The sequence below is a fragment of the Octopus bimaculoides genome, chromosome 21, assembly GCF_046866305.1.
Source record: "Octopus bimaculoides isolate indiv1 chromosome 21, ASM4686630v1, whole genome shotgun sequence".
In the NCBI taxonomy this organism is placed as follows: domain Eukaryota; kingdom Metazoa; phylum Mollusca; class Cephalopoda; order Octopoda; family Octopodidae; genus Octopus; species Octopus bimaculoides.
The window spans coordinates 37,783,659-37,803,181 of NC_142948.1; the positions used below are offsets into that span (position 1 = coordinate 37,783,659).

The following is a 19,523-nucleotide window of genomic DNA, read 5'->3' on the forward strand; positions in this document are numbered from 1 at the left end:
TCCATCTAGTTTCTTGTATAACACTTCCTTTAATGGACTATTCTATTTAGCTTCTTGTTTAACACTTCCCTTAATGGACTGTTCCATATCCATACAGATTCTTGAATTACCTTTTCTTCCTTGGAATGATCCACGCAGTTCTTGTAATAACCATTCCTTATAATGGACTGTTCCATGCAACTTGTTATAATCCCCTTTTCATATAATGGACTGTTCCATAAGTAAATGTGATGTCCAATGCCCTCCCTAACAGACACACACATACACACAGAGTCTTTGAGATTTCAATAAGCAATCAGTCTTAATGGAGGCATGATACAAGGTATGATGTGTCACTGTGGAGGGTCACCTATCACCCTCCCCAGATCCATGGGAGGATTAGGTGAACTAACAAAACTTCATCAATGTGAACATCAATGAAAAAACTTTACTTCTTTCTTTAACGAACCAAAATGGGAGACCTCTATGAAGTCTCTTGGCTTGCTAGAAATAGTAGCCAAATCTTCAAATCACATCCCAACTTCTTAAAAAAATAAAGTTCAAAATATATAAAAAAAAAAGTTCAAAATATATAAAAAAAACAAAAAACAGAAGGGCACATAGGATAATGTAGTCCTAGATAGACTATGTCTGAAAATGATATTTTCTCATTCTTTCTTAGTCATAAGGAAGAGATCCTAGCTGGGCTGTTCTTAATTCTTGGTGTTTCAACTCCTACCCCCACTACCTCCCACTTTTGCCTATCACTATAAGTGCCACCATGGCCCTATTGCTCGTCTTTCTCTATGGCACTCTGAGGTGCCATGATGTTGCTTTCTGTATAGAATTACAACCTCCCTTCCATCCTATCCTACTCTTTGCTGCCATTTCCTAAGAATACATGGTATTAACTAGTAATAAAAATTATTAAAAAAAAAAACAAAACAAGGATATTGAAAGAAATTGTTTTGTGTCAGTACCAAGATATAGTTGGTTGTCTTAGGAATTGCATTCACACTCACATTATGTCTTTGAAATAGCAACAATTAAAAGATTCTTACAAGCTTTTGACATATTCTTGCCTTAGTGTTACAGTAGAAGTTCAGCAGAATTTGGTTCCACATGCACACACACACACACACACACACACATATATATATAATGATAATGATGATGATGATATATAAAGAAAAAATGAATATGAATGGAGATAATTGTTCATTTATGTTACATATGTTTCCATAGAATGGTCATTTATTTGCTTGTTAACATATTACGTAATAAAATAACATAACCAGACCGTTTCTTCAAAGACACATTCAGACACACATTCATTCACTGAGGCATGAAGTCAGGTTTTTCCAGCTATCGGTACCATGTAGCTCAATATGTTGAGCAACTAAAATCATTACCCCTCCCCACTTCTTCACCCAGAATACCTGGTGATTATAACTGAAATTGATCAAAGGCCAAAGAAACCAACAGCCAACCATTCCTGGAGAGGAGACTGGCGCCAACAGATTAGCTACTCTTTGGAAACATTTATTATCCTTAATCTAAATCCTCCTTACATTGGATTTTGGAGGTAATGGAGAAAATAATAACCATTATTGTTTCTAACTTTCACATACACACACACAAGACCAGCAAACTTTTGAGGGGAAGGGCAAGTTGATTGCATTAGCCTCAGTATTTGACTGGTACTTTATTTCATTGACCCCAGAGAAATGAAAGATAAAAGTGACATTGGTGGCATTTGAACACAGAGGGTAATAAGTCACAAGAAACGCTTGTAAGCATTTTTCCCCTATGTTCTAACAGCTCTGCCTGTTTGCTGCCACCTTAATAATAATAATAATAATAATAATTAATAATTATAATTAATAATTGTTTTAAATTTTGGCTCAAGGCCAGCAATTTTCAGAGGAAAGGGTTAGTTGATGTTATCGATCCCAGTACTTGTTTGGTACCTTATTCCAGAAGGATGAAAAGCAAAGTTGACCATGTTAGGTTTTTTTTAAATACTTTTAGTGATAATAATAATAATAATAATAATAATAGAAAATGAATTGCAATTTTGAGCAAATGATTTCATTTGTTCCTTCACTGTTTTTGCAGAACTTCTTGATATACCTTTGCACTTTTCTAACTGGAACTGTCTCCAAATAACATAGACACAACTGTTTCCCCCCACCCCACCACCGCCATAAGCCAAGACTCTTACTCTCTACACTACTTGGCCATCCCCCCAACCCCCCACCCTCCAGTGGCCTTCCTCTTGCTACTTCATGCCTTTTTTTTTTTTTGGCAACTACATTCTTCGCTGACCTTTCGACAGATTTGAAAAAAAAAAACGTTTTATTTTAGTTTTTTGTAAGTGAAAGTAGGTGGTGGGGGACTAATAATGATAACATTAATGGCTCCTTTTATATATATATATATATATATATATATATATGGGCAAGAGAAATTGTGCATAAGCTGGTTACTATGACCTATTTAGGATGAATCCTTTTGAATTGCGATGAATAGTTGATAATATTAAACAGGATATGACTATTTTGATCATGTTTGGGACCCATTAATCTTGATGATATTAACCATTTGATAACATTATCCACATTTGTTATAAGTGGCTTCCATTGTATACATGTGAATATAAATACATACATACATATATATATATATATATATATAATAATTTTCCAGAGGATATATCGAGTTTGAAGTCTCTGTCTCTTTTGAATATGAAAATTTAAAAGTTAAAAACCTTATATATATATATATATATATATATATATATATATATATATATATATAACAATACAACCCCTAACTTTCTTGGATTATATATATATATATATATATATATATACCTTTGTGTGTTTGTCCCCCACCTACTGCTTCACAAGCAGTATTGGTTTGTTTAAATCTCCATCACTTAGCAGTTCAGCAAAAGATATCGATAGAATAAGTACTAGGCTTTAAGTACTAGTAATGGGGTCAATTTGTTTGACTAAAACTCTTCAAGGCAGTGTCCGGTGACCAAAACAAGTTAAAAGGTATGTGTGTGTGTGTATGTATATATATATATATATATATATATATATATATATATATATATATATATATATATATATATATATATATATACACACATATTATATACATATGTGTGTGTACATATATACAAAGTGTGGCATAAAACCCCCCAATATTTTACATGTCCTAGACTGATGAATCTGGAAGGTTTTTTTTTGTTGCCTAATTGCTGTAAATATGTTGTTATATTTGTGTGTGTGTTTGTGTAGTATATCTCTATGTAAGTAACTGTTTATACATCATACAATTATACATAAGTACAGGTATAGAAGTGTGCTTTTAAAAGGTCACTTTTAAGTCCTATGGTTCCAAGTTCAATCCCAATGTGCTGCACCTTTAGTGAGTGTGCTCTGACTTTTGCACTCAGCTGACCCAAGTCATGTGAGTGGAACTGGGCCAGACAGAATCTCTGGGAAAGTTCCATTGAATAGGTGGCGTATCACAGAATTATAGGAATGTTATTTTTGCTGCCATTCCTTGTCTGACTCAGTCCCAACCCCACAATTTTTAAATATTCATTTTGTGTGTGTGTATATAAATATATGTATATGTATGTGTATAATTATATGAATACACTTACATATTCAAATCTATGTATATGTCTGTGTATATATGTGTGTATACATGTATGTATAAGTGTGTATGCTTGTTTACATATATGTATGTTTGTATGTATCTGTGGATGTATGTATAAGATGTATAACAGAGCCAGTGGAGATACAGACAAAATACCTTCTGGTATTTTCAATCTCATTTTAAGTTCAAATCCCGCCTAGGTCTCCTTTGCTTTTTCATCTTTCTGAGGTTGACAAATCAAAGCGTATACATACCATGGCTTATATTTTTCTATGATCTCAGCCTCAGTGTTGTGTTTTGTGTGGAACTGTACAATATAAAAGTAAACAAAACGTACATTATATAGAAAATAGAGTACATATAAATAATGTACTCTATTAAAAAATTTTTTTTTTTTAAAGATAATGTATCAGGGATATGTGTTGAAAGAAGAAAATTATTTCTTAAATCTTTCTCTCTCTCTCTCTCTCTCTCTCTCTCTATATATATATATATATATATATATATGCTTACTCCGGTTTATATATATATATATATTTATATATATATATATATATAATGATTTCGAGGAAGCTATAGGATGTGGCACTGCTTCTGATAGCAGAAACAACTGTAAGCTAATGAAGTCAAGTACTTAACTCCTGTTCCCTTGCCATTTATTAATGTATGTGTGTGTGTGTGTGTACTATGTATATATATATATATATATATATATATATATATATATATATATATATATATATATATATATGTTACGTATGCATGTCTGTATCTTGTTTTCTTTATTCTCCATTCAATGTCATGTGTTTTAGTCCCTTTTTTTTTTCATCAACCTACCTGAGTCTCCCAATACTAAATGGTACATCAGTGTGTATGTGTGTGTGTGTAATGTGTTTGTATAAATATGTGCACATGCACACACATATAAATATATATATACACATTCACAATTATATCTAAATGTATAAAATATATTTCATAAATATATATGTGAGTATATATGAAAATATGTATAAATATCTGTGTGTGTGTGTGTGTGTGTGTGTGTGTGTGTGTGCATATGTAAATATAAGTGAGTGTGTTATAAAATTAAAATTTTAATTATTAAAATTATTTTTGAAAAGAGAATTCTTCAGCAAAATCACTTTCCAGTGTGCAAGATAAGATATTACACCAGTTGAACAACATTAACATAATATATGCCAATGTATGCGTGTGTGTTCAGGGATGGGTGTCAGTGAAATAAATACCTTTATTAATATTGGTTTCAGTTCAGTAGGCAAAACAACCCCTGTCTTAGCACTTCTCTCTTGCAAGCTCTTCTTCATATCCTAACTAAAACACACACACACCTCCTTCTAACTATAATCAATGGGAAGTCCTGCAATGGAAGGGGACTTTACTAATTTACAGATGTTAGTGCCAAGAATGTCACCAATGTATCCAAAGACCCAGTCTTTGGTGATGTGGCCATGCTCATATTAATTATAATAACGATAATGTTTTTTAAAATTTTGACACAAAGTCAGCTTTTTTTTATAGAGATCAGTGATTAATAATAATAATAATAATAATAATAATAATAATAGTAATGATAATAAAATATATCCTCTCTTGAAATAATTGGCATCAATACTCACATTAAGGTCTTTTAAATAATTGACTACATTTCTTTAAAAAAAAACCCATCCCATTTTGTCTACCAAGAAAAATAGAATCAATTTTTAATTTCTAATTTTATACATATTGATTCAAATATTTTAAATCATTGACAGAACCTCTACATGGTCACTAGACCTGCTAACTCTAGAAACCAAATCTCCCTTAAAACTACATGCTACTGTTTTATTAAAAGAAGATATTGGATGATGATGTTCCAGGTACTCTCTTCTAGAAGAAAAGATTAGTTTAGTCTCGGCTGTTTTAGCCTTTGCTTTGTATAAATCTGTTCTCTCCGGACCGACCTGGTGTCAAACAACCACAACATCAACAGTGTTTTTGTATTTTGATTTGTCCAAAGTCCCGTATTGTGGATTATAAGAGAATTACAACTGATTGAGCCAACAGGATGGTCACAGTATTGACCAGGGATTTAACAGTCGTGTCCTGTCACGGGTTAATGTAAGGACCAGAATACTGACCAGCGGTTTAATCCTTTTGATACCAAACTGCCCAAGACTACCCTCTTAGTTTTAAAGTACAGACTTCATGTTTTAAAACTGATCTAAATTAAAGATTTCTATTAAAATTTCATGTTAATTTATGTCTGCAACATCAGCTAAATCCTTTATTATTTTTGAAACTAATTAAAAATGTATTTCTGGTAATGAAAGTCATTTGAGTGTCATGTCAAGCATCAAATCAGGGTCACAATACTGACCAGTGGTTTAAGAACTGAATCCTGTCATGAATCTGTACAAGGGTCAGTGGCTTGATAGTTGTGTCCTCTCGGTACTGCTATGTCTTGGCCATCTTGCCCATAGCCAAGGGGCCTTGTCTGAGAAGCTGTCAAAAGAATCATCCTTTGAAAGTATTGGGAGCAGTAAGCTGGCCCTCCTTTGCATTTCTGCAGGGTTTCTCTTCTTTTCTTTTTTTTTTTTTTTTTTTGAAACAGTGAAAAATAGAAAATAAGCCAAAAAAAAAAATGATTTGCCTGTCATTATGAAACTCTTCTTTTCTTGGAAACTTCTGTCTAGTTTTCTAACTTGAAACTGCTCATCCACCTTCTGTCTCCCGGTATGTCAGTCTGTTTGTCAGTTCCTCAAAGAGAAGCTTTACTTTCAAAACTATTTCACCGCCTTGACCACAACTAAAAGCAAAATAAATGAGAAGCAATTCTAATTAATCTAATCAAAAGTATAAACTTCCAGAACTCTCTCTGTCTCTTTGTTCCTCTCTGTCTCTTTCTATCTATCTATCTCTCTGTTTATCTCCACCTCTCTGTCTTCACCTCTCCCATCAATAGTTTGCTGGCTTTAATGCTCAGTCTATTAAATATTTAACCCTTTGCCCGTCACATGTGATAGACAGGGCATATTATCCTGGCATTCATGCATCACATATCATATCAGATCCCTAATTTTGCCTGTCCTGTTTATCACATGTGATACCCAGGAGATATCTCCCTCGTGTCCATCATATATGACACCCATTCCTAATTTTTTCAACCACCAGAGCAACTTAGAACTTTAAAAAATGGAAAGCTTTATAATAATCAGGACGTATGAAGCAGGGGTTAACCAAACGTCTATAAACAAGCTTGGACATTTAGGACAACCTTTAGGACAAACTGGGCAGGCAAAGGGTTAAAGACACCACCAATATAGAGAGTACTGATGCAGCCACTACTTATGTTGGCTGCAGTATCTATCACAAACTTATATTTTTTTCTAAATTTCCTGCTACCATCCCATTCCATCCTGTCCCATCCCACCTCATCTCAACCTCCTGCTCTGCCTATTAAACAAAGGGATGAGTTCTGGGGCCTGTCAGAGAGCAACACATACCCCACCATCATCACCACCACAACCTCTACTCCACCCCCCATCCCACTTCATTCATCATGAAATTGTAACTTAATGAACATCAAGGATGCCATAATGACTTAAAATTAAACGAAGGAGTGGAAAGTTTAACTGATGATCGTATACAGGGAAATACATAAACACACACAAGATATGATATGATGTGTGTGTGTATATTTGTAATGTGTGTGTGTATCTGTAATATGCATATATATATGTACATATAATATATATATATATATATATATATATATATTTCTAACTCATGCCAGCAAGGAAAAACAGTTGTAAAACAAATTAAGTATATATTTAAATGTATGTTTGTGTGTGTGTGTATATATATATATATATATATATACACATATACTTTTATATATATATATATATATATATATATATATATATATATATATATATATATATGGTAAACAAAGGAATGATGGTGCAGGTAACCCATGCTAGCATGGAAGAATAGATGTAAAAAAGATTGGATATATGTGTGTGTGTGTGAGTTAGTGTATATATATGTGTGTGTAAGAGTTAGTGTATATATATATATATATGTGTGTGTGTGGTGTGTGTATATAATCTCAAACCCAGCTGTTTTCTACTGCTGAAATAATTGTATCAGTTTGCCTCTCAGGATTTTGGTGCTGACAACGTAAAAATCTTGCCATAATAAGGATCAAACTTTGGTTTTATTTATTCTCCCCCCCCCCCCCACTCTCTCTCTCTCTCTCTCCCCCCTCTCTCTCACGCATTATTTACAGATTCACTGCTGTTACATGTATGTAACCTGTGCCAGCTGTCTTATTGATGTCTGCCTTATCACTTCTACCATCATCATCATCATCATCATTGACATTAACATCATCATCATCCCCATCATCTTTTTCCCTACATCATCACTACCACCATCGCCATCATCATCATCACCACTCTCATTATTAGCATCAGTAGCTGCGGATGCCCTATCTGCAGGTCAAGAGTTCATTTCTCACCACTGGCTCATGTCTTTTTTTTTGTTTTTTTTTGTCCCTTAAAGAGTTTCATGTGTAAGCAAGAAATGATGATGATGATGATGATGGGAACCAGTGTATGAATATAATATTGACGAATACATAAGTATGTGATCATGATGATGATATTTAAGGGCTGTGTATTGGCAGAATTGGGAGAGTGTGGTAGAAAGGATTATTGTTGTTGTTGTTGTTCGTTAAAAATGCTTAGTGATATTTCGTCTATCTTCGTGTTCCGAGTTCAAATTTTGTCCGGGTTAGCTTTTACCTTTCATCCTTCCAGGGTCGATAGAATAAGTAATCAGTTGAACACTGGGGTCGATGTAATCCCCTTCTCTTCCCCACCCCTCGAAATTTCAGGCCTTGCGCCAAAACAAGAAACTATTGTTATCATTATCTTCTATCTTCCTCTGTCATGTACTTTTGTTACCATGGCAACTTTGAAGTTCTTAGTCTTATGACAAAACATACAACAATAGATAAGCTCTCTCTCCGTTGCTATGGTGATTAATCCATCAATATCGCTCACACTAACTCACAGCTTGTGATATATATTCATTATAAAGAGAAGTCAAATATTCTGTATAAATTAGTCGTCGGGGGTGCAGCCTGTCTGCTGCATTTCTGTGCAATGTGCACATTAACAGAGCATGCCTGTTCTATTAAGGTGCAGTCAATAAATTGATTATGTAATGCAGTAATGAAAGAGCAGTCTGCCTCTTAGTGTCAGCAAAGCCTAATGGCTTAGTGGTCAGGGTGTTGTACTTGTGATTGCAGGATTGTGGTTTCAATTCCCAGACTAGGCAGTGCTTTGTGTTTTTGAGCAAAACACATCATTCCACATTGCTCCTATCTATTCAATTATCAATGAGTTAACCCTGTAGTGGACTTGCGTCCCATTCAGGGGAAATGTAGTTGGGGTCACTTAGACATCTTTTGTGACAGCATCCACCCAGAGCTGGGTTGAGCTGGCTCTGACTAACGAGTCCATGTTTGGAATTTCAGGGGAAGTACAAGTTTATTCTCTCATTCGAGGTAGCAGTTGTAGGCTGGAAGAGGCCAGGTGACAAACCCTGCATCAGATGGTCGGACATAATTGGGGAAGATCTCCAGAGGCTTCATGTTGTCTTGGAGGATACAGAGGAGCTGGGATGGGACTGCCAGCAATGGAAAGCACTGGTGAATCTGGTTGGCTCTATGCATGATAACTGCCCCCCCCCCAACCCACTAAACTTCAAGTCTTGTGCCTATAATAGAAAGGAATAATAATAATAATAACAATAATAATAATAATAATATAATTTCTTACATAATATATTTTCGGGGATTTCTTTTGTGTTTTTAATTCTCTGCTTTTTGCTGTTTGCATTTGATTCTAATGCTGAACATCATCGTTGTTGTCATCGTCATCATCACCATAAGCATCATCATTATAATAATCATTCCTAACATAAGCCTCTCCACTATCTCATCATCATCACCATCATCATCATTCATCAATGAATGAATGCATCCATTGATGATGTCAGACAAATCTGCTTTTTTTTTTTGCATGTCTTTCCTTCTCCCCACCCCCACCCTCTTTACTTCCTTCCTTACTGCCTTTCACCCCTCCCCTCTTTCTAAGCTTCCTATCCTTTATTATTATTATTATTATTATCTCACTTTTATATGTTCTCTCAATGAAATACACATTCCCCTCCACACACACACACACACACACACACACGCACACATCTACTGCCCTCCTCTGACAAAACACAGTAAGTCTAAAAAAAAACAAGAAAAAGAGATAACAGCAAAAAGCAAAAAAAAAAAAAACTGTAAAAAAAATCATCCTGAATTTTGTTCTTTTTTAAAAAAATTTACTCTGTGGGATAAGTTATAATGAAAGAGTTGAAGAATTTCCAAGATCGTATCTGTGGTATGTCTGAGGCACGGGCCAAGGAACCACGTATCTGTGGTATGTCTGAGGCACGGGCCAAGGAACCAAAATAGTTATTCTTTGACAAAGTACAGTCAGTTGACTCACTGTGTTTCATCAGAGGACAGCAACGTACTCACACACATATATATATATGCTGGGATACACATACACAAACAGCCACTCTGAGCATTCATTATAATTCCTTTAAAAAATTTTCTAATTAAATCTGTAAAATACGTCGAGTTTGATAGAAACATCTTTTCTTTTCTAACTTTGTTTCAGTCTTCTTCTTCTCCTCCTCCTTTTTCTTCTCCTCCTCCTCCACCTTCTTCTCAAACTGGATATATTTTGTGGAAGACCTTGCTGGTTATTTTTTTATTGTATTCTTTTTATAGTACAATAAATGCATGCATGCATATGTATGTGCATGTGATTATGTGGATGCATGTGACTGCATGCATTTTTTTCTATGGAGAGTTTTTTTTTTCTTTTTGCTGGCTATATTTTATTGTATTTTTATAGTACAATAAGTACGAGTGTGTGTATGCACATGTGTGTGTGTGTGTGTGTGCTTTTTCTAATGGAGAGATTTCTATTTAACAATAAATGTCACATTTTCTACCTAGACATATTTTCGGAAGAAAATTTTCCTAGTTACATTGCTGTTCACATGTATGTATTAATGAATGTATATATGTAGTTGTCCATATATGTGTGTGTGTATGTGTGTATTTTATTTGTGGTTTAACAAGGCAACCAGTGGTTTCATGTGAAGTAATCTTTACAATTGTTCAAGTGTACCACATACATAGATACATAAATGTGTATGTATCTGTTTGTATTTGTATATATGAATCAGTCTATGTATGTATATATGTTAAGTGTTTGTGTGTGTGTGTGTGTGTGTAAGCATGTGTCTGTTTTTCTGAGTTTACTGCTCTCTTTCATATTGTATCCAACTTTATCATTTGTCCATGAATGTATCCCATGTCTGTCAGCATCTCAGTGGTGTTTCATGCAGACCATAAGCAAAGATATATATATGTATATATATATCAGAGTCATTTAGTTGCACACCTCTGCTTTCCTAGTTCAAATCCCACCACCAACGTCAACTTCGTCTTGTTACCCCTGCCTCCTTCTAAGATTTAGGAAACAAATACCAGTCGTCTGCTGTTGTGTTGATTCGATAAACTTTATGAGTTCATGGCTGTCAGAGCATCAGAAAAAATGCTTTGTATGATTACATTCTGAGATAAGGTGAAGGGCTGGCAGAACCATTGGCAGACCTGGCGAAAATGCTTAGCAGCACTTTGTCCATTTTTATGTTCTGAGTGCAAAATCTGCTAAGGTCAAGCTTCCCTTTCATCTTTCAGGGTTTGATAAAGTAAAGTACCAGTTGGTCACTGGGGTTGATGTAATTGACTTTTTCCCCTCCCCTCAAAATTACTGGCCTTGTGACAGAAATTGAAACCAGTGTAAATTGCAGTTCCAATCTCTTTCAGTTGGCAATTAATTATGTCCATCCCTCTGGGATTATTTTTATGTATATAGAAGTACAGTACCAGTAATATACAAGGGTTTGGTTAATCCTTTTCATTCCTCTTCAAGAAGAGTTAGCCTCTTACTCTGTTTCAAATATACAAATAAAACTTCCTTACTTTCGGCAAAGCTGAGAAGAGGGAGTGTGAGAGGAGAAGGGGAAGAGTGTTGGGATAACAAGGCAGAGAAGAAGGAGGTTTAGGGTGCAAGGCAGAGGAAGGGGAGTGTTGGGTGGCAGAGGTGAGGCATAGAACATATGATAATGATTGGTGTCATTTAAGTTCTGAAACAAATTTCCTTTCCCGGTTAAAGTGAATTCACTTCACTTACACTAAACATTCTCACAGAAAAGCATGAACGTCACTGAATCTCAACCCAATTCACTGCAGTAAATCAGTCGGCCCCTATGGAAAAGACACTTCTATCCTTTTACTTGTTTCATTCATTTGGCTGTGACCATGCTGGGGCACCAGTTTAAAGGGTTTTAGTTGAAGAAATCGACCCTCCTCCCAGGACTTATTCTTTATAAGCCTAGTGCTTATTCTATCGGTCCATTTTGCTAAACCTCATAAGTTACGGGGACATAAACACACCAGCATCGGTTGTCAAGTGATGGCAGGAGTACAAACATGGACACACACACACACATATATAGATACAATGGGCTTCTTTCAGTTTCTATCTACTACAATGCTTTAGCTGACTCGAGGTTATAGTAGAAAATGCTTGCCCAAGGTGCCCATGCAGTAGGAGTGAACCTGGAACCATGTGGTTTGGAAGCAAGCTTCTTAGCACACAGCCACACCTGTGAGATATATAATTTTTTTTTTTTTTTAAATAGTGAACCTGAAAGCAAATTAAATTATAAAGGCAGAAATGGTACAGTGCCAGACAGAATGTTTTGTGGTATGCAGTTGCAATCCTTTATGTTCTGTGTTCAATTCACAGTTTACTTAATCTGCCACTGTCGATCACTTAATGTACCAGTTATATACCAGGATTAAAAGTTAACAAGCCTATATCCTTACTGTCAAAATACTTGAAATATGTATGGGAGGGAAGGAAGGACGCGTTGGCTAATATAGTTAGCCCAAGATACATTATGCCTCATAAAAATATGAGATCGTCATTAATTGAACAAATATCCTTAGTTGTTTAATCAAAACTGGGCTGGTTTGAAATAATAACGTTAAGCCATACATTATATTCTGTTATAATATTTCGTTGGGGCATAGCGACTTTAGAATTCCCTTTATATATGCTTCAGAACGAAGCGTCGGTTAAGTACGGGGTAGTAATAAGAAATTGTAATAAAGGAGAATAAAGGGTTGTTATGAACTTTATTATATTCCATGAAAACAGTTTCTTATTGGCTACAAGGACCGCGGAAACGTTTAGGTCGATACAGACACAAACGATAGCGGGAATTTATACAATTTATTAAGTATAATGATATTTTAGAAAGCAACAGTTTTAACAAAATAAAACACGTGGCTGCGTTGAGAATTTATTGTTGGTGACTTGGGTGAGTGACTTGTGACGTTCCAAATATTTAAAGTATAGTTGTCTCCCCTTTGTGAGAGTTGAACTTTTTTTTTTTACTATTCAAAATTATATATATATATTCTTTATATTATTTTCTCCTTTTATCGAAATATTTACAGTATTACCAATATTCTTTTATATATAAAAAATAAACACACACAAAAAAAAAGAACAAAACATATTCTAGCTTACTTCTAAAGACTCTTTTTTTACCTTTATTTTCAATTTACTCTTTATAATGTGATATCTCTTAAAAAGTACGATTTTTAAATTAAATTAAAAAATAAACAAAAAAAGAACAACAAAAAAATTCTAAAATTGTAATATGTGACGTTTAGAAAATTAAAATCTTAAACTATTTTATAAAAATAGTAAAGACAAGGTAAGGTAACTCTATCTAAGCAGAAATATGAATCACCAGTTATGTCCCTTGCATAAAAAAAACTTTTTTGCTATTTCTTTCTCTCGCACTTCAAATCATTCGTTGAGAATATTTGTACTTTTTCATTTTCGGTGTAATTGTTGCTGTTCTTTTGTCCCTCCTCTAAGCAATATATACAATATATAATTATGAATTAATACATTTTCTGTCCTTTTTGAAAGAAAAAATAAACAAGCATTGTACACATTTGAAAACAGAGGAACGGGCTTCGAGGTTGGTCAGTGGTGGCTATCAGTTTTCTCTTTCTTTATTATTACCAATTCTATCGCTCTCGAAGACCATGTTCAATTTTCTAGCGAGGTCACATCTACCCTATAACAAACGCATACGCTACATTCATAAATGATTTATCGTCTGTCTTATCTTCAAATCGATATTCGATTATTTTAAATAACTAAAAAATGAAAGACGATACTTTCGTTTCGTTTCTTTTTCTTTTCTAACAAATTACTTTCTTTTTTTTTTTTAATGGAAATCAAACCGGTGGTTATAGCAAGAGGTCAGAGGGTCAAAGTCGATGAGAGGTTAAAGGTCAATCTGAATCGTGTATATTTTGTTCTTTTTCTTTTTTTTTTTCTCTCTCTCTGAAATTTGTGGTCTGATTTTTATACTTTATACTATCAATATTATTATTATTATTATTATTATCATCATCATCATCATTATCATTATTATTGTTCTTCTTGTTGCTGCTGTTACTCTCTATTTTTTTCTTCTTTTCTTGACCTAAAAAGAAAACTCGAAAGACATTTCAAAGAAGAATAAAAAAAAAAAACTGGACAAAAAAAAAAAAATAATAATATAAAATTTAAAAATTAAATAAATAAATGAACTTTGTGAAACATAGACATACATACAGACAGACAGACAGACAAGATCCCACGTGGAAGCATCTGGTCTGACGTGATATTCCAAGATCACAATGGGAAACAGAAAGAAAAAGAAAATCACTGACTGAGACAGTGAGCTTGCTTTGGCTATGTTTCACAACCCGAACACTAAACACATTCACACCACATACACACATGCATATATATATATATATATATATATATATATATATATATAACTTACACACTTATGTATTATAAATATTAAAAAAAAAATACAAAAACAACCAAACGCTTTTCCCTGCTTGCTTGCTACAAATACAGTAGGATCCAGCAATGATTTGATATTCCCAAGAGTGCATTAGACTGCAGGAATCAGGACTGTCTATTCTTTTGAAATTGTATCTGCAAACACTGTGTTTATATACTATATCGGTCCTTTGTACAAGTTATTTTATCTGCTACCTGTAAACGGTTGCATTTGTATCTACGAGTTTTTATGAATAATGAAGGGCTGCTCTTGAATGGCTAAACCCAGTTGGCTTTCATTCTTTTTCTGTTTCTTGTTTGACTGTGTATTTATGTTTGTGTGTTTGTGTGTTTGTGTGTTTACAAAACGTAGCATCGTCATCATGATCACCAACATCCTCGTTTTAAGGTCCGCCTTTGTACGTTTGCATGCGTCAGAAGCGATTACTTCAAATGGATTTTACAGTGATCGGATATCGTTCTGGTCTCTAACCATCACCTACTTCCAAGCGCAAGATAATATTTCATCATGGCTGGACATTTTTTTCTCGGAAGATTGGAAAACGAATTACACCGTTTGTATGACACTTATGCTTGTCTACGACCGTTGTGCAATGTTAAGACTAGGAGTTGTAAACATACCCATGCACAAATACACACACACACACACACGCGCGCGCGATGGGCTTTTTTCAGTTTCCGCCTACTAAATCTATTGACAAGGTTTTGACGGTCCAGGTTGTCACTTCAGTGAGCAAAACCGTTATATATATGTTTGCATGTACATCTCTCCCATACAAAGCCGCAATCGGGAGAAATCAATGGCGAAGAACTGTGTGCATTGCAACGTATGCAGTCGTGACAAGAAATATAAAGATGAAACGAGACAAACCGTTTCAAGTAAGACAACACGCACATCAGAAAACTGCCGTGATCCATAGGGAGACGGAGAAATCAAACATGACCGTTCTTTGCGGGCGAGAAGCAAAGAGGCATCAGCCATTGTAAAACAAAGTTCTCTTGGAAAGAATACGGATGCAATATCCAGCGTGTATGTTGGGTTTTGGAGCTCTTCTCTGCAGAACCATTATAGCAATGAACCTTTTATGGAAGACTATAATTAAAAAAGAAAAAAAAACCGTTCAGCCTAAGACCCTTAAAATAAAAGCTCCTTATTGCCATCACCAAATTGTTCCATAGGACAAGAATACTCAATAAATATAAGCATTGATTAATTATCATCTGTCAAGAGTCGCAGTTAAGTGTCTGGCGGCCGTGAATATAAACACTGAGTTAGTTTATATTTGTGTGTGTGTAGAGCCGTGGCTGTGTGGTAAGAAGTTTGCATCTCAGCCACATGGTTCCGGGTTCAGTCCTATTGCGTGACACCCCTTGGGTAAGTGACTTCTACTACGTCGGGCCGACTAAAGACTTGTGTGGATTTGGTAGACGAATACTGAAAGAATCCCGTCGTGTGTGTGTGTGTGTGTATATATATATATATATATATATATATATATATATACGAGGATCGTCCATTAAAGATTTACCCCTGACCTACTTCCCAAGGATTAGGATAAACGAAACTTGGCATAATAATTATTAGTCCTTCTCTACATGGCCACCACCAATGGTGATACACTTCTCCAATCGCTTTATGCAGCTGTGAAGACCTCGATTGGTTGAGTCTGGAGCCAAGACTTTATCTCGGAAATAAGTTCATCCCCTTCAAAAAAGATTTCGTGGTTAAAAATAGGTGGAAGTCAGATGGTGCGAGGTTGGTAGAGTAAGGGGGATGAGAAAGGATTTCATAGCCGCAGGGGTGTGCTTCCATCTGGGAAACATGTGCATTGTGAACTGGGACGTTGTCTTGGAGGAGGCGGACTCCTTTGGTCAGCATGCCACACCTCTCTGCTTTGATGGCATCCCCCAATTTCTGCAGCAGAGAAGCATAATATGCCCCATTAAGTGTGGTGCCCTTTGCCAGAAAATCCAAAGACTGTGAGCATCACCTAGCCTACTGAGGGTTGGGCACGAACCTTCTTTGGAGGTGGATGAGTTATCATATTTCCAATGCTTCAACTGGACTTTAGTCTCAGGATCATAGTGATGGACCCATGTTTCATCCTGTGTGATAAGTATACCGAAAAAGTCCTCCTAGTTTTCTTGGCACATTGCCAAAAGAGCCTGGGGGCAATTGCCTCATTTCTGCTTCTGAAAAGGTGTGATCATCCGGGGAATCCATCGTACAGACAACTTCTGCATTTGCAAATAGTCGTGAAGGAATTTTTCCACGGACCCTACCCTTATCTTCACTTCTTGGGTCACTTGTCGAATAGTTATGCAGTGATTCTCCAAAATAGTGGCTTCCACTTTATAGATGGTGTCGTCATCAATAGCGGAATGTGGTCGTCCAAGAATGGAAGCAGTTTCCACCGATGTCCGACCACATTTGAACTGGCGATACCAGTGCTTGACTACGTTGTATGATAGTGCATCGTCACCATAAACTTCTTCCATTTCATCAAAAGTTTCTTTTGGTGTATGACCTTTCAAATATAGGAACCTGATCACTGATCTGTATTCAACTCCCTCCATTGTAACACTTCAGCAGCCGTAAAAGACAAACGAATACGTGGAGACATGTATGATTATACATGTATAAGTTTTGTTTCCTGCAATAACCAGAAGTGGGCCAGGAAAATTTTTAATGAACACCCCTCATGAGCAGGGACCTTCGTCATGTCAAGCTCATTGTGCAGAATATTCTCAACTCTCTCATGAGATATGCTAATAGTATTGGCTATTTGATTTATAATCAATCGCCTGTCATCAACCGCCATGTAGTGGACACGATCGATGTTTTCCTCGGTGGTGGCAGGACGTCCAGACTTTGGGTCATCTTTAACACTCTCCGTTCCCCTTCTAAATACCAAATTTTGTCCGTTTTCAAGAGAAGTTGTTTCTACTTACTTTTGAAGTGTTCTTTGAACAGTCAGATGTGAATTTAGCCGGAAAGAAACAGATATATTTGGTGTGAATCGCTTCGACAGAAGTATAACAAATTATTACAACCCGAAGATCACCGAATCGGTCTCTGGTTTGTAATAATTCATTGTTGTTTCCCCTCTGTGAGTGATTCACTCGAAATATATAAGGAATCTGTGGTGTTATGGGCGGTGATGAGCTGTGTGTTGTGGTGGAGAGAGGTGAGGCAAACAGAAGTGAAGCCAGACCGGAAGGGTCAAACCGGAAGGGTCAGACCGGAAGGGTCAGACCGGAAGGGTCAGACCGGAAGGGTCAGACCGGAAGTCGGCCACACGCGGTCGAAGGCTAGCACGTGGGGTCAGTCAGAAAACAGAGAGGTTACGAGAAAGACGTGTTCTGATCAGGAGCGATCGTGCACTCCGCTGCGGTCGACAAGGTAAGGTCCAACATTTCATTCTGTCCTTTTGCTTCTTGTTGTCTTTTTTCCACCATCACACCGCAAGCTATTTCGGCCCATAAGAAAAAAAAAAAAAAAAAAAAAGTTATGAGTGTAGTCCGGATTTCTAGTGATATAATTAAACCGTTTTGCGGCGACACGGACGTGGTCGCATGGCTAAAAAAGATGAAGCTGGTCGCGAAGCTCCAAGGGATATACGACTTGGCAAGTTTTCTACCGCTCTACTTGGATGGTCCGGCGTTGGCGCTATTTTTAGAGATGGAAGAGAGGGACCAAGTTAGCGTAGCGGGCGAGTAAGAGGATACCGATCGGTCGATGGCGACAGCACGAACAGGCGGGTGGCTGTCGGCGGGCGAGCGAGCGAATCTGACGCGGCGCGGGGCGCGGGGCGCGGAACGACGGCGTCAGCTAGGGCGAGGGAGCTCACTACGAGGCGGGCGGGTGGTCGGCGGAAGAATCGTGGACGCGCCGGCCGAGTAGAATCGATCGCGCGGCGGGATAAGCGGGTCTGACCGTCAGCAGAAAGTAGAGGCGAGGACATCCCTTCCGGTCGGAGAGCTCGGCGTAGCGACGGCGCGGGCGAGTAAGAGGATACCGATCGGTCGATGGCGACAGCACGAACAGGCGGGTGGACGGGCGGGCGGCTGTCGGCGGGCGAGCGAGCGAATCTGACGCGGCGCGGGGTGCGGAACGACGGCGTCAGCGAGGGCGAGGGAGCTCACTACGAGGCGAGCGGGTGGTCGGCGGAAGAATCGTGGACGCGCCGGCCGTGTAGAATCGATCGCGCGGCGGGTTAAGCGGGTCTGACCGTCAGCAGAAAGGAGAGGCGAGGACATCCCTTCCGGTCGGAGAGCTCGGCGTAGCGACGGCGCGGGCGAGGAAGAGGATACCGATCGGTCGATGGCGACAGCACGAACAGGCGGGCGGGCGGCTGTCGGCGGGCGAGCGAGCGAGCGAATCTGACGCGGCGCGGGGCGCGGAACGACGGCGTCAGCGGGCGGGTGGTCGACGGAAGAATCGTGGACGCGCCAGCCGTGTAGAATCGATCGAGCGGCGGGTTAAGAGGGTCCGACCGTCAGCAGAAAGGAGAGGCGAGGACATCCCTTCCGGTCGGAGTGCTTGGCGTAGGCGAGGAAGAGGATACCGATCGGTCGATGGCGACAGCACGAACAGGCGGGCAGGCGGGTGTCGGCGGGCGAGCGAGCGAATCTGACGCGGCGCGGGGCGCAGAACGACGGCGTCAGCGAAGGCGAGGGAGCTCACTACTAGGCGGGCGGGTGGTCGGCGGAAGAATCGAGGACGCGCCGGCCGTGTAGAATCGATCGCGCGGCGGGTTACGCGGG

At 37.6% G+C, this 19,523-nt stretch overlaps 1 protein-coding gene across 1 annotated transcript; it reads right to left on the reverse strand.

Moving 5' to 3' along the window:
* Positions 1–16,937: 16,937 nt before the first annotated feature.
* Positions 16,938–17,333, reverse strand: LOC106877787 (protein GVQW3-like). Its single transcript, XM_014926797.1, has one exon. It carries the CDS (start codon positions 17,331–17,333, stop codon positions 16,938–16,940), a length of 396 nt encoding a protein of 131 aa, XP_014782283.1.
* Positions 17,334–19,523: the final 2,190 nt, after the last annotated feature.